Source organism: Ornithodoros turicata, chromosome 1, assembly GCF_037126465.1.
Source record: "Ornithodoros turicata isolate Travis chromosome 1, ASM3712646v1, whole genome shotgun sequence".
NCBI classification, from domain to species: Eukaryota; Metazoa; Arthropoda; class Arachnida; order Ixodida; family Argasidae; genus Ornithodoros; species Ornithodoros turicata.
Window position 1 is genome coordinate 11,639,134 of NC_088201.1, and position 27,908 is coordinate 11,667,041.

The 27,908-nt window shown below is 45.7% G+C and overlaps 1 protein-coding gene and 1 long non-coding RNA gene across 3 annotated transcripts in view; one reads left to right on the top strand and one right to left on the bottom strand.

The window, feature by feature from the left end:
• The window catches only part of LOC135377481 (uncharacterized), a 100,297-nt gene that overhangs the window by 12,449 nt on the left and 59,940 nt on the right, over positions 1–27,908 (bottom strand). The window lies entirely within an intron of this gene.
• LOC135397035 (solute carrier organic anion transporter family member 4A1-like) lies at positions 6,184–27,809 on the top strand. 2 transcript variants are annotated; one of them, XM_064628360.1, is made up of 12 exons: positions 6,184–6,496; positions 6,978–7,600; positions 11,658–11,854; positions 11,956–12,055; positions 12,281–12,402; positions 12,696–12,866; positions 12,927–13,016; positions 23,174–23,372; positions 25,912–26,047; positions 26,475–26,659; positions 27,003–27,067; positions 27,252–27,809. In XM_064628360.1, the coding sequence occupies exons 1-12, from the start codon at positions 6,494–6,496 to the stop codon at positions 27,554–27,556; spliced, it is 2,196 nt and encodes a 731-aa protein (XP_064484430.1). In that variant the 5' UTR covers positions 6,184–6,493; the 3' UTR covers positions 27,557–27,809. The 2 variants fall into 2 exon arrangements, with proteins under 2 accessions (XP_064484430.1, XP_064484439.1); XM_064628369.1 differs by having other exon boundaries at positions 23,288–23,372.

Genomic DNA, 27,908 nt, shown 5'->3' on the forward strand with positions numbered 1-27,908 from the left:
AATGTCATGGTTGCGCCACGCACGACAAGTTACCAGGGGAGTGTGCAACACACAGTGAATCGGAAGGAGAACAGTGATGTCTTTTGTATGGGCATCGGACATTTTTTTCGTATTACTTCCTGATAGGCATTTAATGATGGAATATTCATTGTGTGTGTTTAGAGTAGTGATCTGTAATGAAATAGGCCAATAGCAAGCTACGCACTTGATGCAGCCCTGGTTTTATACTCTGGTAAGTGCAGTGACGGATCTGGGGGCGGCTGGGCTATCGTACCCCCCGAAACCCCCCCACCCCCACCCCTTAGTTTACGCATTGGATTTCCCTTTCTCCCCTCCCCACTACGCACTTTGACAAAGAAACGGCCCTCCCCACTAACCAACGTTCTGGATCACTGGCTTAGCTACTAAATTTATCACCGTTATTATACATGTAAACTAGTTTGGGGAACTAATAAAGGACGAGCGTTTATTATGTCGGAGCAAGTGAGCATTTTCTGTTTTTTTGGTGACAGTAATCTCTTCAACAAGGCTCCTCTCAAACAGCATCGATCAGCACATGTCCTGATCATGCTGTTTGAAAACCTCTACCATGTTGAACGCGGTAATATCAATAAGGCTAGCACCTGTGCAGAGCTGACATGCTGTGCAGGGAAGCTCGCTTCCAATGAATGCATAACCTCCCAATAAGGGCCTCTAGAAGTCCAATAGAGATCCCGATGGACGTCCCTATAACATAAAAAACTACATCCGTCGGAGTTTCATATAGACGCGTTTTGGACTTGTATTGAACCAAACTCGCACATCGCGCGAACGTCCTCAACATCCGCGGAGGGACGTCCCAGAGACATCCCTCGGATCATTTTGTGTTATCTGGATCCTACGCAGAGAGCAGCGACACGCCATTCGCTAGCCTTGCTTAGACGGTACAGGAAAAGCAGGTTTGCTCTCCAGCAAAGTAAGCGCCTTGTTTTTGATCATCGCAGGGAAGCATTCTCTTATCCTATATAGAGGACTTGGATAGTACGATTGATGACTCGTGAGGCATATCTGGCTGTTTTTACGTGAGTCATTGCTAGAACAATTGACAAAGCCGAAAATGATAATTGGAATAATTGAAATAACGAAATGATGAAATAATTGAAATGATAATTTGCAAATCATTGCACTTTTGACGAGAACAAAAGTAGAAAAAGGAAGAAACACGCTACCGCTCACTTATTTCTATGAATTTGTCTTACCGCATTTATTGAGAGCACCAACAAGTATTTCAGTGTCTGCTGCTCTAATGCCAATTTCTTTTTCGCCTCAAGGTAATCAAGAACGCGAGATGGTCTAGCCGTCTAGCCTATGTGCGTTACAACCTCCACTATTCATCGGATTGCTCGGACGACTCATTTCTGATGAGCGCGTCATTGTCTTCCATTTTTATATTTGTCGCACTTGTCAATCTAGAACTCCATACACTAGTGCTCTCCTCTAGGTTAGATTAGGTTAGGTTAGGTTAGACGTTAGGGTACGTTAGTTATACGGTGGGTGTTAGTGTCCATCACGGGACACACAAACTTCACTTTGTGGTTAGCTGTTGCGTACTGCAGATTCATGTCTATCCCGTTGGCCTCGCGCAGGTAGCTTAATTATGCACCTGTGTCCCGTCATCTGTCGCTACTTTCGTGCCCGATGCGACGCTCTGCCGAATGAGTGGGCCAGGTGAAAGAAATCAAGAGCTATGTTCGGATAACGTCAAAATGGTTTGAACATTACCAGATCATTCGATTGTCCTCATGCTTGTATTGTGCATACATGTCTTGTGTTTATCTGTTGTACGTTCTACCTCCCCCCCCCCGCCCCGCGTGAATGAATTACTTTGCCCTACGCTAAAAAAATCACACGGAAGCCCGTGGTACAGACGGAGAGTAGAAAAGAGGCGACGTTGCGATCACTGTCCCGTAATGTTCTTTGTTTTTTGCTTACCTTTGTCGATAGTACAAATATAATACAAAATCAAAATGCACAAGTAAAGTTACAACGGAAGGAGCGTAGGCGGTAACAGTTCTGCATATCACCACTTCGTCTAGAGGGGGGATGTCCCTATCGAAGTAGAACTTTGGACATCCTTGTAGCACTTCTTTAGCCTGTTCACTGACATCCCGGACATCACCGGTGATTTGGAGGTCGCCTAGCTTTGGAACACAATGTCGTTGTCTTCCGCGAGGGAGAAGCCGAACGAACAACCTCCAGCGATCTTCCACGGTCCTTGAGACCCAGGTAAGCTCCTGCACGCGGGACACTACCCTCCGAAGAGCGAGCCGCACACACGTTACAGGCATGTCAGGAACGACCTGGTTTGCCACGACAGTTCAGCATGGATTATGCTTGTCGAATAAATATCAGTTGGTTAGTGGGTGTCTGTCCCGTGGTGTGCCTCTGTTGTCTCGTCCGCCTTCTGCACTCTCTTTCGAGTACTTACAACCAACGCACCGAGTCTATTGCTTTCCTGTCGCTCTCAACCCATCTAATCGCCTATAATTGCGTGCGCAGACGATAGCTTCGTCGTGATTTGTTGAAAACGGGAGGAGCAGCCTATTTTGTGCCATTATGCACGGCACAAAATAGGCTCCTCCTCCCGTTTTCAACAAATCTAGGGCGAGAACGTTGTCATTCGGGATGATGGTTGGCTAGGAGCGTGCTATGTGGTGAAGTTCATTTTTAAGAGTGTAGAGCTCATGCCGTGGACAGTTCACTTCAGCGAGCTCAACCAAGGTAAGCTCAAGAGGTACAAGAACGTTGTACTTTTTTTTAAAAAGTCCAGCCACAGCGGTATCTAACTAATGTGGAAGGCGTCGTGGCCAGTCGCACGCCAGGGGAAGCTGGCCCACAACATACACGTGCACGTTTGTACCATATTCACATGTGCCACAGAGAAAGCAGTCTTTTTTTTTTCAGAGTGTATAATACGGCGGAAAGTTTTCACGCAAATCGCCGTGTTCTGCTATTGAAATGGAGCAAGGTGGGGCAAATACTTGAGGTTCCAGCATTAGTACGGTCCATAGCAAGGTTTATGGAGCCACTCGAGATAGCAAGCAGTCAGCGTAAACAATTGCCCATTGTAGATCAGGAAAATAATTTTTCATGTACAGATATACCAGCGCGGGTTAATCGGCAAGGTCAGTCTTCGGCCTCTATCCATTTGAGAAAACATTGGCGCAGTCGTAGGCATGAGCGTAGCGCGTGGGCAGGTCCTCTTCGTATCCACGATGGACATGGAAGGCTATTTCGGTTCTAATAATGGAGCCCCAGGAAGCAAAATATTAACGTCGTCGTTAACATATAACATCGTTCACTTCGGACACTCATTCTTTCATCGCAAGTTCGAACAAGATCGTAAGCAGTTTTTTTTGTGCTCCAGGCAGTCAGCAAACACAGGAATTCTTGCGTGCGCCGTATCTGCCACTTTCACGGCAACCGAAGAAGCGATTTCCGCCCTTAAGACGGAGGAATACATTTTCAACTTTGATGTCACCGAGCTGCCAGATAGCAGTAATGTGCGACTTTCTGAAGCACTTTCTACTTTTCAGGCCTGCCACCGACGAGGAACTGCATAAACCGTGCATTGCCATTCAGGTGGGAAGCGGTGACGTAGACGGTGCACGACGCTACTACTTGCTATACCCCTGTCACACGGGCATTTTCGATCCTGATCGGCCGAACCTGCTTGAACCCAATGCAGATCGGATGGTGCTACACGGCCGCTTCCAAGCAGGGTCGAACTTTGATCCTGCTTCACTCAAGACAGTTCCCATAACAGGATTGAGAATTTCAAGACGGCTCGACGGCCGCCATTTGCATCCTCGACCCCGGTGAACTGTCATAACTTCGACTGACATAACTGGCCGTGTAGCAGCGTCAAAACTCGAGCGTGCTCGGGAAGTTGGATGCAGATCGGATTCGAGAAGGATCGAAATGCCCGTGTGACAGGGGTATTATTTACTAATGCACTATGGGCAGTTACTAACGTTGGGGAACAACGTTCAACCTTCCGCAGTTTTGCATGATTGCAGTTGTACCCGGCAGTTTTCAATCCCAAGAAAAAAGGGACGGGGCAGAAGGCAAACAAAGCTTTTTTTCTTGAACCGTGTTAGCGCCGCGAAGCAACTGTGGCTATGAGCGGCGTACAGACGTCGACAGATGTAGAGAGGACAGCAGGAAGGAGTGGGGGACAGGGAGGTTAGTATGCGTCCTGGGCCGACTTCAGGGGGAACTGTGCTGACACTCGTCTGGAAAGTCTTCGGCAAACACAGGGGAAAACCGCACAGCCGGTGACAGGATTCGAACCCGTGTCTCGGCGTGGAAAGCGATCACCCTAAGCACTATGCCACGGGAGCTGGTTGCAAACAAAGATGCATATGTTCCGTGTCAGTGGACGGGAAAAGGGTATAGGGTTGTTGGTTTTGTTACGATATCGTCTGAGGTACCATAATATGGGTGTACACCATCAGGAAATAAAAGTGAAAAAAGTTCGTATTGCCTTTGTGTTGCTGAATTAATGAAGGTGATTAAGGAATACCACGGCAAAACTCACTCATGAGCATGCTCATTCATGCTTATTTATGTGTGAGTGGGCATATATGGAGAATTGAGCAGGGAGTGAGTGAGCATTAGTAAACATAAGTGAGATGGGTATAGTGAGTAGCAACGAATGTCTCCGGATTACCGTAGGCGCTATGTAGATCAACCGGACGTGTTCCACTGTCAATGTAACCACCATAACAAATCATTAGGTTCTTCTCTATATCCTGAACAATGGTAGCATAACACCATGGGCGAAGGGCAATGTAATGGTCATAGCGCTTGCAGCTGCTACACAAGGAACGTGATATACTTGACAAAATTCACACTTCCGAGGATGCTCACTCGGTGAACCGAGCATGAAGTGAGTTCACAAACAAGGAGCTCAACTGGAAATGAGTGAGCAGGAGTCACAAGTGCCGACCTCTGTAGTAAGTTATTGAACCACAGCAATTGAATAAGATCTATTGAAAAAGCTGTTTCACGCGCAACACTGGAGTACCAAGTAAGGGATTAAGTGCGCAACAGAGAGTTGAGGCCTAAGTTGAGGACAAGTGTCGTGGATTAAAACCGGCTGTGGGTTCAGAAAGCAAAGGAACTGTGGGTTCAGAATCCTTCAGGCTCCGGTTTTCTCATGTGGGGCACATTCTTTTAAAACGACCTAACTGCTGCTATCTGCTAACCTATTTCCTATGTAAATAGGTTAGCATCTACAACATATATAACACGCGACAAGAATGCAGGTGGGCTATCCCAACAGTCAGAACGGAATACGGAAAACAGATGTTACTTTACAATATTCCACACATATTAAATACATACCTTCACGCCGGGTCAGCCATATCTGTAATGCCACCGAGAGAACTAAAGGAATACTTTGCCACAGGGGTAAAGTAGGTCAGGATGTTACGCTTAAACATTTATCTTTTTTTTCCTACAGATGCAGTTCTGTTTCAATAAGACTGTGTGCAAAATGTGCGCGTGCAGCGTGTGCTGCATTGCCATTATATTTTTAATGCTTGTTGCATAGATTGATATGTTCTTGGATTGTATAGAGTGTTTTCTGTTGCTGTTACCCTGGTATCTGGGGGTACCAGGGGGGGGGTGCTGTCAAGCTGCCTCTGCAGCTTTTTTTTGCTGTACCTCCCTTTTCCCTTGGAAATAAAAGTGAAAAGATAAAAACACACACACACACACACAAACATAAAAACAAAAAATTAGTACCTGACTCGGGTTTTCGGGCCAGTGCTGTCTTCTGCTTCACGATCCTACCCATTTGCTTCGGCAAATTCCCGCTAAGGCCCGCCACCATCTCGCGCATGCGTCGAAATCTTTTTCTCAAACGGCGGATTACAAAGCAGAATAGTAGACAATCGTTATCAAATCCGGTCTCCAAAACACAAGCCCTACAAACTACACTCATATCCCCGTCCCTACCAATGGTCCTTCAATGGAAGCTCAGCAGTCTTGAATAGCCTTCTGATATGCCTTGATCAGGATTTTTGATGCTTCTCTAGTACATTATTAGCCAGCGCATGTCTCCTCCATAGCCAGCCGTAGTCAAGTGATTCTTTTTCTTCTTCCTTACGCTTTCTAGCTTTGATCCACCAAGCGAGATTAGCGCTATTTATTGGCCAGAATCGTCATCTTTGTCAAACGGTCTCAAGTGACTGAACTCGTTGAAAGCTTCGTAGCCAAAGGAACGCCCGAAGAGCTGCCTTTCTTCTACCGTAGACTTGCGACGTTTTGTGTGAACACCGTGCACGTGTTGTTAATCTCGTTTCGCCAGTAACACAGACACAAGCCTAGTGCATCCTATTTGGGGGATCGTGTGTCGGGCCTCTTGAAAGAAGAAATGAAAGACGTGGTTTAGCAGCTATGGCGCGAATGCGCGTTTCGTCCGTGGAATGGTATCCTTGAAACCAAAATGGTAAGTCAAGCTTGTCTCAGCTAAAGCGCTCATATTTGATATACGGCTACAATCGTCGCACGACTTCGTCGCACATTGCTTTGTGAGTCACTCACGCGGCTGCAGATGGCTGTGCCAAGCGGAGCTGACCTTTGTGCTGAAGAGGAACGATCGGTGACACTTGCACACACGTTTGCCTAGGTTAAGTAATCGTCTACGCGTTATGGTTCATAGATAGAGTGAGCGCCCTTAGAAGAAGGGATTACTCAATAAGTGGGGTGATGCAAAGTCTGAAACTATTGAACAGGTCATTACTAAATGTTTCGTCCCCTATACTGTAGGGGCATGCATAAATAGAATTGCGACCAGGAATTGCTGAAGGTTTCGTTTTTGTATAATATGAAGCACACACATTCAAAGAAATAGCACCCGAAACGAGGGCGTTAGTTTTTTGTCGCATGCATCATGTTTGGACAGTGCGTGTTCAAACGTTGTATTTCAGGCAACGGAAGGCAACTCAAGTCGACATCGGTCACATCAAAGTCCGTCGCCTCGGTCACATCAAAGTCCGTCGCCTCGGTCGCCTCGGTCGCCGAGGAGCCCCGAGGCCGAAGAGGTCAAGCCAGGACATCAGGACCAGCATGGTCAGGAAGAAGAACGCAGGCATGCTCAACAGCAGCAACAGAGTAACCCGCAACAGGAGACACAACACCCGACCACCACTAAGTCACCAGACCACACTGTTCAGTCACCAGACCACACTGTGGTTCCAGACAGTGATTTGAAGTGCGGATGGAAGACCTTCAATCCACGGTTCTTGCAAGGTTTCATGACGCCACAATGGGTTTTGACATCTTTTTGCGTGGCCTCCTTCATTCAGGGCATGGTGATCAGCGGCTTCGTGAACGTAGCGTTACCCGTCTTGGAGCGACGCTTTCAACTTCGCAGTGTAGAAGTTGGTCTTATTGTGTCCATGTACAACGTCGGTTCGCTGCTGCTTATGTCACCGGTTACTTATTTTGGTGGAAGTGGACACAAGCCGAAAATCATGGCCATTGGAACAGCCTGCATGGGTATTGGATCACTCATATTTGCCATACCGCACTTCATAGCGCCGCAGTACAAGTAAGTGTTCCACTCCTACAGGGTGTCCGGTGAGAAAGTGTCATTAAATTTCTAAAGATAGGTTTAACTTCAGAAAATTATGAAACTACTTGGAATACACACACACACACAGATTTTTGCCACAGATACAGGCCGTTTGCATTCGTGTCACACATTAATTAACCTTTCTTTTTATTTTTTTATTGCGTGTTAGCGCCGCGAAGCAGCTGTGGCTATGAGCGGCGTACAGATGTGGACAGAGGGAGAGAGGACAGCAGGAAGGAGTGTGGGACAGGGGGATTAGTGCGCGTCCTGGGCCGACTTCAGGGGGAACTGTGCCGCCATTCGTCTGGAAAGCCTTCGGAAAACCCGGGGAAAACCTCAGAGAGCACAGCCGGCGGTAGGATTCGAACCCACCACCTCCCAGTCTACAGCACGACCTTGGTTACCACTAATGAGCGGACGCCTTAGCCCACTCGGCCATGCCGCTGGTCATTAATTAACCTAATTTTGCTAATTGAACTCGAAAATTAGCCAAGCAATGGTAACGTTCCTCTTGAAGAATTCAGAAGCCAATGGCCATAGCACACTATTCCAATTGAAATCACACGAGTTTTTTCAGAAGATTTGTACAAAATTAGACAGCCGCAAAACCGTTCCCGTGCGAGGTGCGCTTGCTGATATTTACGTTTGCGGAACATTTAGTTCCATCCAAATACCCTCCCTCCTACGCGAACAAGGACATAATCACGCCTTCCGCCCTTATCAACGTGCATACAGTCAGTCCCCAGTCACTGATAACGTCGGTTACCGCCGTAATGCCGTCGGTCGGGTGTGGCTGTTTCAACTTTCTCTCGATAGCGGCAGAGCAAGCATCTATGGAAACGCAAATTTCATGGAGCACGCCTTGCTAAGTGACGGTTTTGCGGCTGTCAAATTTTTGTACAAATCTTCTGAAAAAACAAAAAAGAACTGTGGTTTCGGTTCGAATAGTGTGCTATGGCCATTGGCTACTGAATTCATCAAGAAAAACGTTACCCTTGCTTGGCTAATTTTCGAGTTCAATTAGGAAAATTAGCTTAATTAATGTGTGACGCGAATGCAAACGGCCTGAATCTGTGGCAAAAGTCTCTGTGTGTGTGTATTCCAAGTAGATTCATAATTTTCTGAAGTTAAACCTATTTTTAGAAATTTAATGACACTTTCTCACCGGACGCCCTGTATAAGCAATGCTCAACCAACAATTTCATGTTCTCATGGAGTGTTGTGTCAGAGCTAAGGCGCAACGTTAGTTGTTATTGCAAGAACAGGTTACGACATTTTTGCATACACCCTGTTGAGGAGAACCAATGGATGCGTCCTTGTGTCGTCCTCAATAGCATTGCGTGGTTCATCTTCAAGGTCAAGGTCGCTTTATTAACATACAATATAATTTACATTGTTGCAATCAGGACAGCAGGGCAAGACCGCGAAGCTGTCCTCCATATAATAAAACATTCGTGATCATATTTCCTTGTGGGAACACTGTATTACCAATTTAGACGTGTGCACATACATTTAAAAAGTAGAGAAACAAGAACAGGAAAACAAGACAAACAAGAAATGGAAATAAAAATCAACTCTGCCCAAGCAGCACAATGTACTGAAAGTCGAGTGCAATAGGGGTGGACGGTATGTGTCTTATCAATGTTCTTTAGTTTCATCAGTCTGTTCAAGGCCTTCCACCTACCCGTCCACCCCTATTGCACCCGACTTTCAGTACATTGTGCTGCTCGGGTCCCTTCCCGTGATAGCAACTCGCGCTCGGTGCAGTAGAGCGAAAACGAAACCATTTCGAAAGCAAAGTTACCACTACTACCACGGTGGGTACCCACAAGCGCACTCTTCCTTCCCTCTGAACCAGTGAACTCGCCCGCTTCCGCTCGCCGCTAGGGTGTCTATGGTGTCTCTGTCCAGAGAAAATACCAAAATACACCGCTCACCACAGGGATGACACAAACCCGTCATTGTTGTAACTACCCTCAAGCGGGTGCTTTTGGCAAAACTGCCATCTTGTCCTGGTCGCACATCAAACTTCATTTTGAAGTCATGTGACTTTGTTTACACGTCGTTTTGTCGCATACCGACGTATTTCCGTCGTCATAAAGCCAAGAGATGAACGTATTTGGCTAGCGTAAACTATGCGGTGCTTCTTCCGCATCATGGTAGTCCATTTTCCCTTAGATTAGTACATCGCATCGGCTCAGTGGGTCTTAACGCGCGATCGTCATCACATCCTTGGAAGTCGTCAACAGTACGAGGCCTGCGCGTCTTATTGCGAGATTATCGGATAAAAATAATTACCGTGATCGAAAGACATCCAAAACGTAACCCAGAAGCAACAACAACATTGTTTCCAAGCGGTTTGGCCGCCGATCACGGGCGCCGCCATCTTAAAGGTCACGTGTGCCTTGACGTTTGCTGTGACGTGCGACCAGGACCTGTCCAGGATGCATTGCGTTCGCCCAGCACGCTTTCGTCTACGGAGCAATACATTGGATGCCACCCCTGTGCCGCTCACGCGTTTCGTACACTTTTGTCCAGCACTCTACAAGCCTGGTGGATAACACGCCGCACTCCATTAGATATCATCTCAGGTCTCTGGTGCTTTTAGGAGCTAATAATCACATTGCCTTTGTTGAATGCTAGATGTGTCGATCGCATGAACGCGTTTCAAGTGAAACTACAAGCCTTTATGCAAGTTCGATAGCCACGCGCACATGCCGCCCTCGGTGGCTCAGTCGGTACCGTGTCTGTCTGCTAATCACAAGATCGCGGGTTCAAACCCGGACGAGGACGCTGGCAACTTTGTGGAAGGACACAAGTAGCTCCGACACGGGAAGAACGAGTGGTGCAGGCCGAAATTAAATATGTGTTGTACAGCGATACCTTAGTGCTTCCCGACAGTGTGCAGCCTCTCTGACCGTTTTCACCGCACAGTTGGTTCTGGGGCTAACAGGTGGTGCCACAATACCGACGTCCTCGCTTGCTTTCTGCTACTGTGAGTTCTGAGATTGCTCAGAAGCCACGGATGTATTAGTCTTGTGATTGCAACCTTATTATGCATATGTGCTTTGTTTCTTTTAGAAAACGTGATATAAATCATATAGGAAGACAACAAGAAACAGCTCGCAATGTTCGTAGCAGACGGTTTTTCCTACCAACGAACGAGGGGGCTGTCCACCACAAACGTCACACTAGAGTGGGTAGGCGATTTTGCAAATTGCGCCGCGGTGAAACAACTTTGGACAAAAATATTTTATGGGAATGCTTTTCACATACTGCTTTACAAAATGATAGCAGCCTTTGGCCATGTTGGATACCACTTTAATGTTCCTTTAAGACCGCCGAGAAACGCGGAGCCTTTACTAGTCTAATTTTAATCGCAGTGCTGGTGCATTATGACCTGTATTCTCAATGCGCTATTAAAACTCCAATCATCATAATCAATCGTCATCAGAAACGCGGAGCCTCCGCTTTTTCCTCGACAGCGTAATGCACGATTTTTAGCGGCGTACCTCACATCTTCGTCCAATCAGGTGGTCAACGGATATTGCGTCATAATCTTGTTTTCTCAGGCAACATGTTGACAGCGTCGTCAGCATCGATACCTTGAGAGCCGCGGAAATCATAGGCGATAGCGGCTACTGGGCGACAAGCATTCGTTCTTGCCGTTCGGCGGCAGCCCGCAGGCGGTTTCCGCACATGGGTATATGGGTTTACGCACCGCGTGTGGGCCCGCGACCTAAATGTGGTGTGCTGTGTGCTGCAATTTGGGCGCACATTAAAGAACCTTCAGGTGTGCAAAATTAATCCACTGTGACGTCGCTCATGATCCCAGTTGACTCGCGATGTAAAACACTGAATTATTATACAAGGATTTAAAGGGGGTCCACTTTTTTTCCCTACGAACGTGTCACCCATCCCTGAAAGTGTCAATGTACCAGATATAGCAGTACAGAGACTGACGTAGGACAAGATTGTGTTAGAATTAACACAATACCGACGTAGCTATACATTTTCTGGCTTTCACGAACAGGTTCAGCAAAGAGATTAAAGACACCTGTCCCTACGAACGGGGTGAAGACGTGCCTCTGGACAGCAGCGTTCGAAACTATCGTTTTCTCCTCATGTTTGCTAACATGGTTCACGGTTGCTCTACTGTGCCATTCTACACTCTTGCCATCGCTTTTATGGACGACAATCTCCCGACGAGGAAATCATCGAGGTATATTGGTAAGACGTGCGCTTAACGACAGGGTGAATTTTTATGTGGCTAGAGCCACTCAACATGGGCATATTATTGTAGTACAGGTGTCGATATCTTATCTTTTCAGGGACTTACTACACACTGGCTATTATTGGGCCAGCAGTTGGTTTCATCCTTGGCGGATATCTGCTGAACATATACACGGATATCACTGTAGATCCCAGAAGGTAACCCGTACACATATCGGTCTCCCACAACTGTATGTCACCAAGAAATACATTAAATGGCAGTGCTGTCCGCTATATTCTGCCATTCATGGACGCCCATAACATTCCTAAGCGTCCGTCTTACACTGAGACGTAAAACCATCCAAACTATTTCGTGAACCAATATGGAATTGCCGTTGTTTGAGTCCGCTGCAGACATGCTCAGCACATGACGGTTCCTTCCAGCCTAGGCTTAACGCCTTCGAGCAGTGTATGGATTGGTGCCTGGTGGCTAGGTTTCGTCATAGCTGGGGTGATGGCCTTTTGTGCCAGTATTCCCATTGCTGCGTTTCCCAAGACTTTACCAGGTACGTCATACCAAACATCAGATGAAGGCGGTGGCGGACCCAGACCCTCGGTTTGGGGGACGGTTTCTTTGTCGAAGCGCGCAATGGGGAGGGGAGAGAAGGAAATCCAATGCATAAGCTGACGTTTGGGGGGGGGGGGGGTGATCGCCCAACCGCCCCCCTGGATCCGCCACTGGATGAAGGAAAGCATCTCGTTAATTCTCATAGGTGAAGGTGTTTCGTTATATCTGAGTACACTTGATAATTATAATGGACGTAATGGAACCTCAGAGAGGACTCCTTCTGCAATACAGGTACTTCACACCTCGCTTCGCAGAAACGAATCGAAGTAGACACTCGGCTACTAGCACAAGAATTGATTAACAAGGAGACGATGTCTAAAGCTCACGACATTCCCAAGTCCGTCAAGCGCCTGTTGCAAAACTATACTTTTGTCTTCATCAGTCTTGCAGCAACAGTTGAGAGTAAGTCATCTTGAGTTACGAGACATTGGAAAGAAACTCACCTCTACTTGTAACTTTCAGCGATGATTGGATCTGGTTTATCGAACTTTGGGACCAAGTTATTCGAAAGTCAGTTTGGAATGTCGGCGTCCAGCGCCGGTGGGCTAATAGGTGAGCACGGCTTACACATTTCATCCTGTTACCCTAAAGAGCGACTGAGTGGGCCTATGGTCGTCGTACCCCCTTTCACTGGTCAGGTTGTGATGTCCCTCTTGTGCACCAGTGTCGATAGATATGAGTGCAGCCGTGAGATGATGTAATACTAAGGATTATCATACTGATTGGTATCATTATGGCTCATTAGCAACTTGGACTATAATGCACCAAGACAGTGTTAAAGAGTGTACTGCGTGGTTCAAAATAAAAATAGATTAAAACTGATACATTATGAAGGTTAAAGCCAAACTGTGTAATACAGTGAAAAACAGGTTCTTATAAAAGCTCATAAGATCACAAGACAGTTATATAACCAATATCATTAAGAAAACTGATACAAAAAGGTAAAAGGGTTCATCACCCAGCTATACCGCTGGGTGAAGTGGTTGATGATACTGGTAAAACTCATGAAAGTGATGACGGCGATGAGGTTCTTTCGAGCGACATGTGATGATGATGTGCAACACAGAGAGGCGCACCTCGCAGTGTGTACATTGGTATGGCTTCTCTGCGCAAGGTAATAAACTATGTGTTAGATACGTATGTCCAGTCCTCAAACGAGATAAAAGAACTTCGTGCACGCGACTTTTAGAGCATTGCGTACGACTTCCTATACTACTTTTAACCACTCGAAGCTTATTATTTGTTTGCATGTTCCAAAACTGCTACCGTTTCTGACTGACTGCCACCCCGAGGGCCGATCTCAGGTTTTGAGTATAGGAACATGAAAGTGTGTTATATCCCTAAAGAGTGGAGCTGCAGCAGCGGCGCATGCAAGTTCGTTGCCGGGTATCCCGGCATTGCTATAGGTAACCAGCAAAAAGTTAATCTAAGGCTGTTACTTATTTATTCTGCTGGCTAAGCCTTGTGCCCTCAGGACTGGGGTTGGGAATCTCGGGCAATTTTTTCAGTCTCGGGATTTCGGGATTTTTTCCAACGAATCTGGGGAGCGGATTGCGGGATTGAGATAAAACCGAGAAAACCCGCATAGAAAGATTCAAAGGACCAACTGTAACTGTAACTCAATCGTGTTGCGTGTCTCCTCGGTGCTCTGTCCCCCGATGCGTGGAAATCAAAACATTCGTCAAAAAGAGTGATTTTCATTGTTTTTGATATAAAGAAAAATACAGGTGCAGCTTTCTTGCGTTCTGCCCAATAACAAGCTTAGCTTTTATGCGGGCAGCCGTCGTCATAGCGCCCATCCATTCATTCCATGCTGCCGCCTCTATTATGGATTACAATTACTGGAACGACAAAACTGAATCATAGAGACGGAAAATTTTAGGAAGCGCCTGGAAGTGAATTACCCGGCCTGCATCATGCTGAAGAGACTGCATTCGATGCACGAGATGGTTTATTTGCCAAACACGTTCAAAAAATGTAATAAAACTTTTCGCATGAGTGTGGTCATCAAACAGTCCGGAGGAGAATGTTATTAGCCCGGTTCATCCCCCGGTCCTCACTGGCTTGTGTGTTCACGGTATATAGTTGTAATAGGAGTGTAGAAAGCACAGCGGGTCAAGCGCGCTATCCCGTAGCTGGGAACGAATTTTTGTACATATATATTCGCAGCAGAACTACTCCTTCGGCTTCTACGTTTGATGGAGCGATGGATAGCAAATATGTGTGGGCGCGTGTGAGAAGCGGACCTCTGCCATCGCCGCTCATGAAAACTTGAAAAGCGCCATTTCTTTGCCTTTGAGTGATTACAAAAGCAAAAAGACTCGCAAAGCACGAGCACGTGCGTCAGAATTCAGGGTCAACAATAGGGGTCGGCTACTCGCATGATCAGAAATATGCGTGCCCTTTTTGGACAGCTGGAGATGCAGTTAAAAAATTGCAGATCATCGAAAAAAATGCGAGAAATTAAAGAACCCACGTCATTTCGTGCGTTACTTTGCTACTACGTCAAGTGTGGATTCGCGGTATTTTTCTCGAGTTCCAAGATTTCTGAAAAAAACAGGCGGGATCTCGGGATTCGGGTTATCCTGGATCCCAGCACCACTCAGGACAAGAAGGTGATTTAGTTTTCGCAAGTTACAGCTGACTCACAGCTCAGGGAATCTGTGTAAATGACTTTATGTGGTGTCGTAGTATGCAATTAAGTGTCAAGATTTTTCCATAGATTTCCGCGCTGAAGATCGATAGGATGTTCGTTAAACGATGTGAACATGTACAGGCGCTGTAACCGTTGCATACGAGACACCGGTGTCTGTTTTCGACTCATCAGTATAAAATGTCACGCGTTCTCCGAGACGTTCCTTTAAGGACGAAAATTCCTTCTGGAGAACAATTGGTGAAGTAGCCCGCTTCTTATATCGAGTTAATGAAGAATTATATCCTGGTGGCTTTTTATGAAAAGTCACGTTCAGGAATTTATGTTCAGCTTTAACAAGTACGTCCTGTCCGTTTAGTTTGAGTGTAGTTTCGGAAACACTCCTCTAACCCTTGAAAATGGGGCACAGGCGGTTTTCTCAGGTGACAATTTGAATCCGTTTTGAGAATACCATTTGGCTAGTTTATTTGACCGCAGCTGTAGTTGTCTCTCACACGTGGTTAAGTTCGCAGAGCAACAAGATATCTGGATGTCCTTTACGTATAAGGGGTATGTTATGGAAGGCATATTTCGAAAAAATTCATTCAACATCACATCATGCACGACAATAACCGGTGCCCATAACATCATATCACCATCACAGCCCATCCCATCGTAACCCACCTTTCGACATCAACATCCCAGCCCATGGCAACTTAACCCATCATTTGACATCACCATCACATCATAGCCCATTATATAACATCAACATTACAGCCCATCACATCATAACCCATCATTCGACATCACAGCGCACCACATAATTGTCCATCATTCAACAATAGGGTCCATAACATCCTTAACCATTATTTAACATAATAGCTCATCACATCATAGGCCAGAATTCAGAACCCGTTCTGAATCCAACTTCATTTTGAATGATAGGCTTTAGGAGGTGAATTCCAGAGAGCGATCATGAGATTGAGGGCGGCGGGGGATGCCGTTGGGTAATATTGCAGTTTAAAGGGGCGGTACACACGCTTTTAGGCGTCTCATTTAACTTCTACCTCAAGCAAAGCAATGCAATTTGCATTGGTTTTACGCTTTGGTGCCAGTGGTGCAACCACCGGCATATTGCAGTTTAAAGGGGGCGGTGCACACACTTTTCGAAACCTTATTGAACTTCTTCGAGACGCGCAGCGGAGCAATTTGAATTGCTGTTTACCGCTTAGATGCCTATCTTACAACCTCCGGTACAATGTAGTTTAAAGGGGCAGTGCACAAGCTTTTGAGAATTTGATTTGATTTCCACCAGAAGCACAGCGTAATAATGTGATTTGAAGTTCTATTTACGCTTTGATGCCAATGGTACAACCACTGCATGTTGCATACTGCGGTTTAAAGGGGCGGTGCACTCCGTTTTAGGAATTTCGTTTATTTTCTACCAGAAGCACATTGGAGCAATGTAATTTGAATTACTTTTTACCACATTGGCGCCAGTGGTGCACCACTGCATGTTGGATGTTGCAGTTTAAAGGGGTGGTGCACACGTTTTCAGGAATTTTATTTAACTTATTGCGGAGGCGGAGCGGAGCAATGTAATTATTTACTCTTTGATGTCAGTGGTACAACCGCTGCATTTTGCGGATTAAAGGGGTAGCGCACATGCTCTCAGGAGTTCTACCAGAAGCACAGCAGAGTAATGCAATTTGAATTACTGTTTACCGCTTTGATGCAAATGGTACAACCACCGACATACTGCAATTTAAAGGGACGGTGCACACGCTTTTTACATAAAGTTACATACAGGGGAAGGGCATTTGCATAGGGTCGTCTGTGGCCCCCGTCTTGTGTGATCTTGCGCACCTTATACTGACCTTGCGGTCACTAAGACACTCAGGTATGTCGAATTGTCGATGATTATCTCGTGTTTTAGAGACATGTCCAGGACGTCGATGATAGTGAATATGTGTCAAGGGCGCTTTGTTTTCCGTGAGCATGATGGCGGGCTTGGCTTCACACATGAACTCCAGAGGGAGAACACTACGCAGTACCTCGAATTCAAGCTGGAGAGCACCATCACATTTCCTTGACTTTTGCTCCCGGGTCAGTTAAGCAACTCTGGCTATATGACTCATCCCACTTGAAGGTTGTTAAAAGGGCTATCGGGACGGCTACATTAAGATCAGCGCTGGAGAGGTCATGTGTCCACACAGTTAGAACGGCTTTGCAGGGTCAGCGTATGCGTTTGATTGATGCGGAGTTCCCTGATCATATCATCACAAGTATAGCTGAGAGATTGATGGCATCGGTGCTTTCTAAACGGGAAACTGTACGACAAAGGCCTCCGGGTAGACCAGTTATTTTGCCATACGTGTATCGACTTTCCCACAACATCAAGAAAGGTAGCTAATATATAGGTACCAGGTGCCAACGGTCCACTCTGCTCCTCATAAAGTGGGTCGCCTAGGCTATGTGCCATGGTCAAGAGCGCAGAACGGAAGGATCCGTGTGAGACTGCACATTCCCAGAAGTTCTTGCCCTATTGCTCTTCCAGTGTTGGGTACTGCATTTCTCCCTCATGTAGTAGAGTATATATTGGCCAGACGGGCAGGTGCCTAAATATTAGACTTAGAGAACACCTCTACAGCCTGAGAAGCGTGCCGTCGGGTAATGTGGCGTACCACTGTTATAGGTGTGGTTGTCTTCCTGGTTTTCGGGGCACCATTGCCCTAGGGAGAGCGGTGCACCAGATCGCTCGGGAGTTCATCGAATCACATCACATACTTGTAACGGGGAAAGGTAAGGGTGTCCGTAAACCATCTATTACATTGTCCGACAAGGAGGTTGCCTTCTTAAACAGTTAATCATAATCTTGCTATCTACGGGGTGCAATGCGTTGTTCCGCACGTGTGGGGTGGCATTCTCGAATTTTGGCACTTGTCCCCTGTTACCGGTTTGTGTAGCTTACGTCTGCTTGTACTTTCTACAATACACTTCAGTTGTGAGCGACGCCTATCCTGTCTAGTCCCTTCTGTCCTCGTCCGTTAGCGTCCCTAAATTGCGCAGTATCCTTTAAGACGGGCGAAATCCCTTTGATCATGGTGACAAAGACATATTATCAACGACTTATATCATGCCATTCCACAGGGATTGTAACAGAGGCGACCACAAAATTCGGAAAAGGGTGCAGCACAGCCCTTTAAAACGGGCGGAACCCCTTTAATCATGGTGCCAAGGATATATTATCAACGATCATCAACGAGATGATAACAGGCGACAGCAAAATTCGGAAGGGGCGGCGGCGGCGGAGCCCTTTAAAACGGGCGACACCACATGTATCATTGTGCCAGAGACATGTTATCAACATTATTCAACTCATTGGAGGGTAAATAGAAAAGGGTAAAAGTATCACATAACACATTCAACATCACACTCAACCTAACATCCCATCACTACCCATAATTAACATCAAACTCAACATCACATCATATCATTGTCCATCATTCGACATCAAACTTAACATCACATCACATCATTTCCCATCATTCGACATCAAACTCAACATCACATCACATCACTGCCTATCACTCGACATCACATCATTGTGAGTGACGTTATGGTGAGTGATGTCGGTGATGAACATCACGAGTGAATTCGCCGACCTATCATGGAAGGTGGGGTACCTTAGCGACAGAACTAATTTTAACGATGAATAGTGTAATTCTAAGGACAATCCCATGTAGAACGCCATTCTCCTGCACAAATGAACGTGACAACGTTTGTTCAAAGCTGAACCCTGAATGTTCTTCCTTCAAGGCAATTAGCGATACACCGTAGAAGATGGCCCCGTATCTCAAGGGAGTGGCGGTCCTGCAGGATGCCGTATCGCCATGTAGTATAATATGCCTTTTCGAAATTAGTAGGTCTCTCCGGCCTAAATCGAAAAATACGCATGGGCAGTGTTGCTTTATGACAAACGCTTCACGTATGATTGTTTCAAGGCGAATGAGGGGATGCATTGTTGAACGCCCCATTCGGAAACCACACTGATATTGTGGTAAACATTTATTTTCTTTGAGGTAATGGACGAGCCAATTAATAACCATTCGCTCAAACGTTTTGGCAATGCAGCTCGTAAGGGCGATAGGTCGATAACTATAGTTGCTTTTGTTGCATTCTTCCCCGGCTCCAAACGTGGGATAACAATAGTGGACCCCTGTAGCCAAACGTGATTAAAGAAACGGAAGTAAACATTTCTTCGACGTCTCAGACAAGTGGCTCACCCTGTCTGGGCTGCCAGCGATCACGTTCGCCGTACAGAAAGATCGAAAAAGCTCTTCCATAAAGGGCTGGTTATATATACGTGGTCATCACCTCCACTCATTCGAATTCGTTTCTCAGCAGTGGCTTTTACTTTTACATCACAGGGAATTAGCAGGAGGTAATATGTTTCTGTAAATGTATTCCAGTCGCTGTCTCGTAACTTCCCTCTGGGGTGTCGTTTACAGTGGGCAAATATTTTAAAATGACAGGGAAAGGATCACTTCTATGAGGGTCCTCCTCTATTGTTCATTCTGAATCATGAAATAGAAATGGAGAGCAAGGGGGGAGCAGGCAATGGGGAGGTCCAACACAGAGAAAGCTTGAGTAGGTGCGTGCACACACAGGATGTCCCAGAAAACGTGTAATTGAATTATAATTAAAAAAACTACACCACCTAGAGTCATGTGGTCAACGGCACTTGTTCTTACTGGGTTTTTGCCACCTCCTGATGTGAATGTCGTGTAACGTAAGTCTAATTATGTAAATTTTTGAGAGCTTAAGTCGGAAATTTGCCAAGTAAAGGTCACTTTTTTACCCCACCAATGTGAAGAGCGTGTCTAATTTACTCAAATTAATGATAATTGACAGGGATATTCAGGAGCTATCCCATCGTAAAAAATAGCCGAACATCATGCTCTACGGAGGTCGCACAGAATAGCGCACGATGAATTTTTCAGCGCAATCTTTGTCAGTCCGACGAAAGGAGGTTGGAAACCCAGCCCACCTCGGCATCGCAGAAAGAGATATAACACAGGCATGGCTTATCGCGTCCGACTTTCGCTGGGATAATGCTTTCCCTCTTCCAATTTTAGGAACTGCTACTTTTTCTACTATCACTCTGTGGGCTGGCTCTGGAACCTCCTTTCATCCGAGTGTGAGCGATTGCGCTCAAAAAGTCATCGCGCGTTATGTTCCGGTGCTCCGAAAAGCATGATGTTCGGCTAATTTTTTCGGTGGGATAGCTCATGAATATCATTGTCAATTATGAATTTGAGTGAATTCGGCACGCTCTTTCATATTGGTGGGGTAAAAAAGTGACCTTCACTTGGCAAATTTCCGAGTTCAGTTCGCAAATATTTACACAATTAGACTTACGATACATGACATTCACATCCGGGGGTGGCAAAATCCTAATAAGAACAAATGCCGTTAACCGCATGATGCTAGGTGGCGTAGTTTTTTTATTATAATTGAATGACACGTTTTCGGGACACCCTGTATGTTTGTAAACGTTATTCAAGAAACAATTTGGCGATGATAGCGAGAGTTTTTTTAGCACTTCACCCCGAGAATCAACTCTTCTACTGCCCCAAATCACCTGCGATAATTAATGGAGCTGGAATCAGGTCACAAAGATCCTCAATTTCCGTTTGTCACCTTTACTGTTGATTGTGAGTAAACCGAACAGAGGGTCACAATTCTATCAAGACACAGTTGCATGGCTACCGCTTCTAAATCAGTGACTAGACGGACTTGTTTGGGTGGGAGAGACCCTCGTGCCACGATGGCCACTCCACGTGCTGTGTCGAGTGGGTCCTTTCTAAAAATATCATGTCTGTGGAAAGGGTTTGAGGTGTGTATGTCTGGATACCTCTCTTGCAGACAAAAACAAGCAGCTTTGTGTTTCCATTAAAGGATCGTCTGGCCCATAATGTAAGCAGAATTAAAGAGAAGAAAGGACGTCTATGTCACCAAGTTGTGCCGACCGATAAAATAGCTCGCCATTTGTGGTTTTTCAGAGCAGTGATTCACTGTCGCGGAGGCTTTCTCCGAGCCACCGCAAGCTTCGCTTTCGCCTAATTTGTATTGCAGTATTCGGCAATGGGTATTTTATTGTACGCGCTCGCTTCAAGGTTTCTAGAAGGTGGAATGACATCCAGCGAGGATTGTCTCTCACTCTGAAGACCCGCTTTTACCCTAAGTCCCCTAATGACGAATTTTAGGTAATTAGTCATTTAGTAGTTAAATACTGTCATGGAGAGGACGTCTGCATTGACGTGTATCTCAACTGCAATAACGGCATCTCTGCCGATCCCATAGCTTTTTCATAAATAATCTGTAACGAAAAAAAAAAAAAAAAAACTGTATTATTCATTGTTTCTCCTGATTTTCAGTTTCCTTACATCTGTTATACTTGCTGTGTTTATTTAAGTTTACAAGAATATCCTACGACGGTTACATCAGTTAGTTCGCAGACGACAACAACGACAACACCACAGTGGTTCAGCGTTTGATGTAGAGATGCGGAAATTCGTTTGCAAACCATCACACGAGCATTGAGGATGGTGTTACAATATTCCTCTAACGTACATTTCAGAAGATCTCCCAATCTGAGCTTTTTAATTTCTGTGATTTTTTTTACAACGACGTCACCGCTTTTTCAAAAAAAGAAAAAGGAAAGGAAGAAAAGAAAAAGAAATGGAAAAGGGTTTTCCCAAGAGGTACGCCCATTTTTTTAAATCTGAGGTCACGGCTGAAAGTACAATGTACTTTGAAGTGAATTGTTTATGTACTGTTGGGGGCACAGTTATAATCGCCTGTCAGTACTCCGCCGTCCCATATTACCGCTGTTGCGCTTGAAAGCATTGTGCCAATATTGTATTTGAACGTCGGCCATGTGCTGCATGTGTTTATTACTCGAAAGAAAATGTGTTTGCAACACCTAGAGACTTGAGACGAGATAAACCACGGAGTGCTGATTTTAGACAAACGGGTCCCCTACAGGACAACCAACGTTTCACGCCTAGGTGTGGGGTCGCTTAGCGGCCCCGACTGTAGAAGAAGGATTATTTTTACCCATAAGAGCGTGAGGGAAATGGGTAATCCAAACAGTCACCCACGCTGCATCCACTCGGCAGTGTAGGCAACACCTTGGTACTGGGGGGCTGGAGTGCCTGATGGCGCCACTCACCAAACACTGATAACCCCCGCGGGGTCATGTATTACTTGTCGCGTGTTAGTTACCTGAGAATATTCTGCGCTTCTGCGATGTTCGCGGTGGAAAGGGATGAGATGCCGACAGTCCCCGCTAGTCCAGTCTACAGTCATGTGACTGTAGATCTCGAATCGGATCGACGAAATCGATAGACAAGCTGCGTTTGCGCAGCTTTACTTCCTGTTTCTTTGGGAAATAAAACTAAGACGAAAAAAAAAAAAAGAAAGTTGTTGGAACTTTGGAGCTTTGTTGGGAATGCCATCAGTCGTCCTGGTCATTGTTTGTGAAGTACATTCCTTTTTATTGTGCCTGTTATTGCGTGAGTATTGCGTAGAAAACGTACCGTAGTCATATAGGAACAGAGCACGTGCTCTCGTTTATTCTGCAGTGGCAAGCGTCCGCTGCATGACTGCAAGGCATCTCGATTCTTTTACTGCGGCACTTGCATTTAAAATATTATCAGAGCGAGAAAAAAAATAAAACACAAAACTGTACAACAAGTCAATTTTCGCAAATTAACCGCGGAAGAAGGATATTGCAGGAAATTCAGACATATTCTGACTACATTCAACTAAAACTGTTTACATTAGCTTACGGGTCTGGAGACAACTATTGTTCACATTAGTGCTCAATGCGTGACCGTTCACCATTACGAAAGTCCCATTGTCTGCGTTGCGATCGCAAACGCATAAGTGTGTAGGTCATCGACGGCTGCAACACTGAAAAGTTACCTTCTTATTGGTGACACGATGGGGGAACCTTTCAAGAGCACTTGCTGGGTTTATTCATTACATTCTCAACTGCCTTCTTTCGCAGGACTGATCGCCATTCCAAGTGCATGTCTTGGCACCTTTCTTGGAGGCTACGTCATATCGAAGCTGGACTTAAGCTGCTCCAGCATAATTCGAATGTGCGTTTATGTCTCCCTAGGCACGTGGCTGGTCTTCCTCGGGTTCTTGGGCTACTGTCCCAACTTGGACTATGCCGGCACTCTTGACGATAAAGGCATGAAAGTGTAAGGTTCTTTTTTTTTTGTGTATTCGGCAAAAAGCATGGGTACGTGTGCCCGCTGTTTCATAAAAAAAAAAGCGAGCAAGTGACTACTGTACACGAGTTTAAGCGGGAAGTCACCACGGGGATAAAGGCTTCAACTATATAAGCAACCGCAACGACGTATTTAATAGGCAAATAGGCCTATCGAGTTTTGAGAAGTACGTAATCTGGAAATAAGTCAAATATTGCTGCACAAGTCTTCTCGTTCAGTGCGATGCGGAATTTTGAGGTATTAAATTGACTACTCGGTGAGTTTTTTCCGCTTCGCCATATTTTACTGTGTGCGACATTCAGGCCAGTTTCGTCATGCTCTCGATATAATGTCTAATGATAATGAATAATGGATGATAATGTCTAATGAATGTGTAATGATAAAAGATGGTTCGCGCCATGACCCACCGCGGCATTGGTAGGCGTGACTTCAACGTCATACACAACTAACAGTATGGCGTAGATGCAGGTCAGCTGGGGGGGGGGGGGGGGCATGCTCCACAGTGCCACATACTCCATAGTGCAAGAGGCTGAGACTGGGTACACGCACAAGGGCAACACTAACGGAAGACCCACCGTAGGAGACCCACGGAAGACCCACCTTGTGTTAGTGGCGTCGTTTTATTTTTCCTGCTGACGCGCCACATAGCAGATGTCTGTAGTAATGCGACTAGGACATTTCTAACGCGGGTTTCAAACATGGCGCATTGTTACTTTCATGCCTTTTCCCAACTGGGACATGCGTCGCAAACGGTTCTTATCGAAGGGACTTCATGGCTTCGAAGAAAAACCGTTCGAGATGTAGTCGAACCTCGCTAATATGAAAAAATGGCTAGGAAGCAAGCGAGCCGGTGACGATGATGTATAATGTAAAAGCCCCGAGACTAGGGAACACGAAGGGACAGACACAACACGAAGTCTCAAACACAGCTCAATATGCTCGTTAATATGACCACGACCGTTCCCGCAGATATTTGTCGTAAAGGGAATGGTCATATTAACGAACAGCGTATGATATGCACCACAGAAATGTCTTCCCGCAACACGAAAATTTGCTGCTATTTTTTCTTGAAGGACATCGCGTATAGTTTGCCTGTTGAAGAAATCCGATAACAGTGTCTACTTGGCTACATTTTCAATAGTTTTTCTAATAATACTATTGCACGGTTGATGGCAAACCATTCTGCACGTCTTTCTGTTGATCAAAGAATCGCTGTTCTGAGCGCTTGACTAGCCTCGTTCGCACTAAAGGGGGAGAGTCCACCTCTGGTCTTCACTCTCTGTGACAAGCGTCCCGGCTGTTGGTATCGTTGTGGAAACGAGCTCCAAGATATCGCGGCCGGAAAGTACTTGCCCTGTGTGTTCGCCACTGTCTATGTCAACATCTGCCATCCATTGCAGCAGATCAGTATGACAAGGTGACCGATGACACTACTCTTTTAAGAATATTTGCCAGCGCCACAGAAAACGTCTTGAGTCATCCTGAAACCGGGCTTGCAGCTTGCACATGCGTCCTCCGAAACCACACAGAACTTGTACATCAGGAGGACCATTCGTCCAACTGCGGGGGGGGGGGGGGGGGGGGGTCGTAATATTAAGGATAGAATACATATGTTCGCCATTATTTCTGCAAAAAATCTCGGCTATTGTCGGATAAGCGAATTCTCACATTAAAGTGCCACTACGAACTAAATCTCGTGTCTTCAGAATCCTAGCAAAGTTATGTTAATGAAATCTTCTTGTCTCACTTTACATTCCTGCAAAATATTTTGGCTCTACGTGACGCGAAAGCTAGAGAAAATTAATTTTTATTTTTGAGAACTGTGATATCATGCTGGGCTCCGACGGAGCGCCCGGCTCTCATCTGGCAACGTCGTTGCCCTTCGCGTCTTCCGGGGGTGAGGGGCTCACTTTTTGCACTCCGTTAGCGGATCCCCACGTGGCATATCCTCCGACCGCTCCGACCTTGGAGAAAACACAAAAGAGGGAGAAGAGATCTCCCCCATTTTTCCCTCTTTCGATCAGCCTCACATGACTTCTCCACCAAGTGACACTCCCGAGGCGCCGGCGTCGTTGCTAGAAGACCAGTGCCCTCTCCAGAACATGACATCATTGTAATTTGTGGGCTTATGATTACGTCACTCGCTTGTCGCGTCATCGAAACTTGTGGAGGCTCAGCAGATCTTCAAAAATTGACAGAAATGAACAGCGTTCGTAAACAGGATTGAAATTTCGCGTACAGATTCCTTGAGGCACCTTCTTTTCATGAACCAAATAGAATAAACGCTGTTTTCTGAGTCCGGAGTGGCACTTTAACGAGAATGATTTATGTAGGGAGGAAATAGTTCCCCCGCAAAATGGTCATAAAGTGAGGAAGTCCGATTAACGAGTGTCATATTAACAAGTTTGCATGTACTGTAACTCAAGGCGTCCCCGTAGATGATCCAGTTTACCACTTTAATTTCAATCCTTCTTCGCGTGCATCGACAGAATACATTTTTCACTTTCAGGCCGATCAGCCTGAACTGTAGCGCAAACTGCTCCTGCCCGTTCGAGTTCAATCCGGTCTGCGGAAAGGATAAGAAAATGTACTTCTCGCCATGCATAGCTGGATGCAGGAGGGGAATCATCATGAACAACGTGAACGTAGGTTCCATAGGTATACTCTTCTTAGCAGGCGTACAAGGTGGGGTGCGATGAGACGCGGGTCGGGATTTTACTCTGGCATTACTTGGTCTACGGACTTTGGGGAACACACAAATAAACTTAAACAGATCCCTATGGGAGCGTCATGAATGCCGTCTGCGTACGATAGTTAACGATGATTTTGTTTAAATTAAGCCCTCTTAAGCAGCGCCACGATGATACGATCTTCAATATGGTCAAAACGAATTTTGAGGAAATATGAATAACGTAATGAAGTTCGCCTCTAGGTTGGCTCTTCGGATATTGGTTACAACACTCTTTGCCTTCAACACTTCAACATTGCCGTTTGCGATATCTATTGATTGCGATTGATTTTTTTTTTAAAGATAGGCATTATGATGTAACGCTTTAGTCGTGCTCGTTCCAGGTATATACAGACTGCGACTGCATAAACTTGGGTACGCACACTGATAATGCTACTTTCATCGTCGAAGCGGAGAGGGTCAAATGCAGTACGGAGTGCTTCATATTCGTCCTGTACATTGGGGCTGTATTCACAGCCTTGTTTTGTACGTTTTATATTAGCGCCCCTGGGATTAGTGCTACCATGAGGTGAGTTCACATGACGGTGATGATGTTACTCACTTGGTTTTTGTGAGTTAAAGGTGCAATACGGGGCGGGTAGTTCTACTTTGTTAGAACGACGTGGGAGCTATGCTTCGTTTATCTTCGACTATCTCCTATACGTGATGCCCTCCGGTGGACATAAAAAAAAAAAGAAAAGGAAAATCACCTGTGATGTGAGGCAGCGGTTCTAATTGTCGGTATTGTTGTATTTGAATGTCTAATTGTCTGTTCTAGCTGTCTAACTATAATATGTTTCAAGTACCTTAAAATTCTAAGGAACTGATATTTTAATGCATCTTTTCGGAGTTTCCTTGTTTTTCTTTTGCAGATGTGTCACAGCTCAGCAGAAGTCTTTCGCCCTTGGCTTACAATGGACGTGCATTCGGCTCTTGGGTATGAAGTTTCTTCATGTTTACTTTCATTTCTTTAGCTCTCCTTTCAGGCAGCAATGCCTTATTTACTTAGTGTCATTTCACGTGACTATTCAAAATACATAATGTTGTCGTGCTCTACATAAAATACTCAAGACCGCGGAGAGACTCTCTGTCTTGCACAGAAAATCAATTTGTTCTTTCAGGCACTATACCGGCTCCTGTGATATTCGGCAAGGCCATGGACTTAGCATGCACCATGTGGTCCGGGCAAGAAACGAAAGTAACCGGCAACTGCCTCTTGTACGACAACCGTTCAATGTCAATTAACCTGTCGATACTACTGCTATCGCTGAAAGCCACCTCTGTTATGCTGTTCGTTTGTGCCAATCTGAGCTACAAGCCACCTGATCCCACGCCACCTTTCTCGTCAGTGAGACACGTCAAAAACGCGGAGCCCGGTCAGGGAAACGTCGTCATTGTTCACGGAGCGGCGCCACCTAGCCCTTGAGGTACGCCAGCAGAAATGCTGACAGTGCCTCCTGCATCCTCGCGCTACGTACTTCCAGTTGCCTTCAGGTTTCCGAGACTGCAACTTGATCAGTTTGCACCTTGGATTTCCGGTGTACTTTGTTTTACTCTTACCAGGACCCTTCGCGGGGACAAAGGACCTCATCGTGAAGACAACGACCATGTGCACCTGTCATCTCTGAGAAAACCGACAGCCCTTTTTCGAATATACAAATATAAATGTTTTCACTTGCTGCATGCGAGATCCGCGTGGAAAGCAAAGGAAATGTGTTTGGGGTCGTGCACTGAAGAACACAACAAAACAAGTAGGGCAAAAACGGAAAAGTAAACGA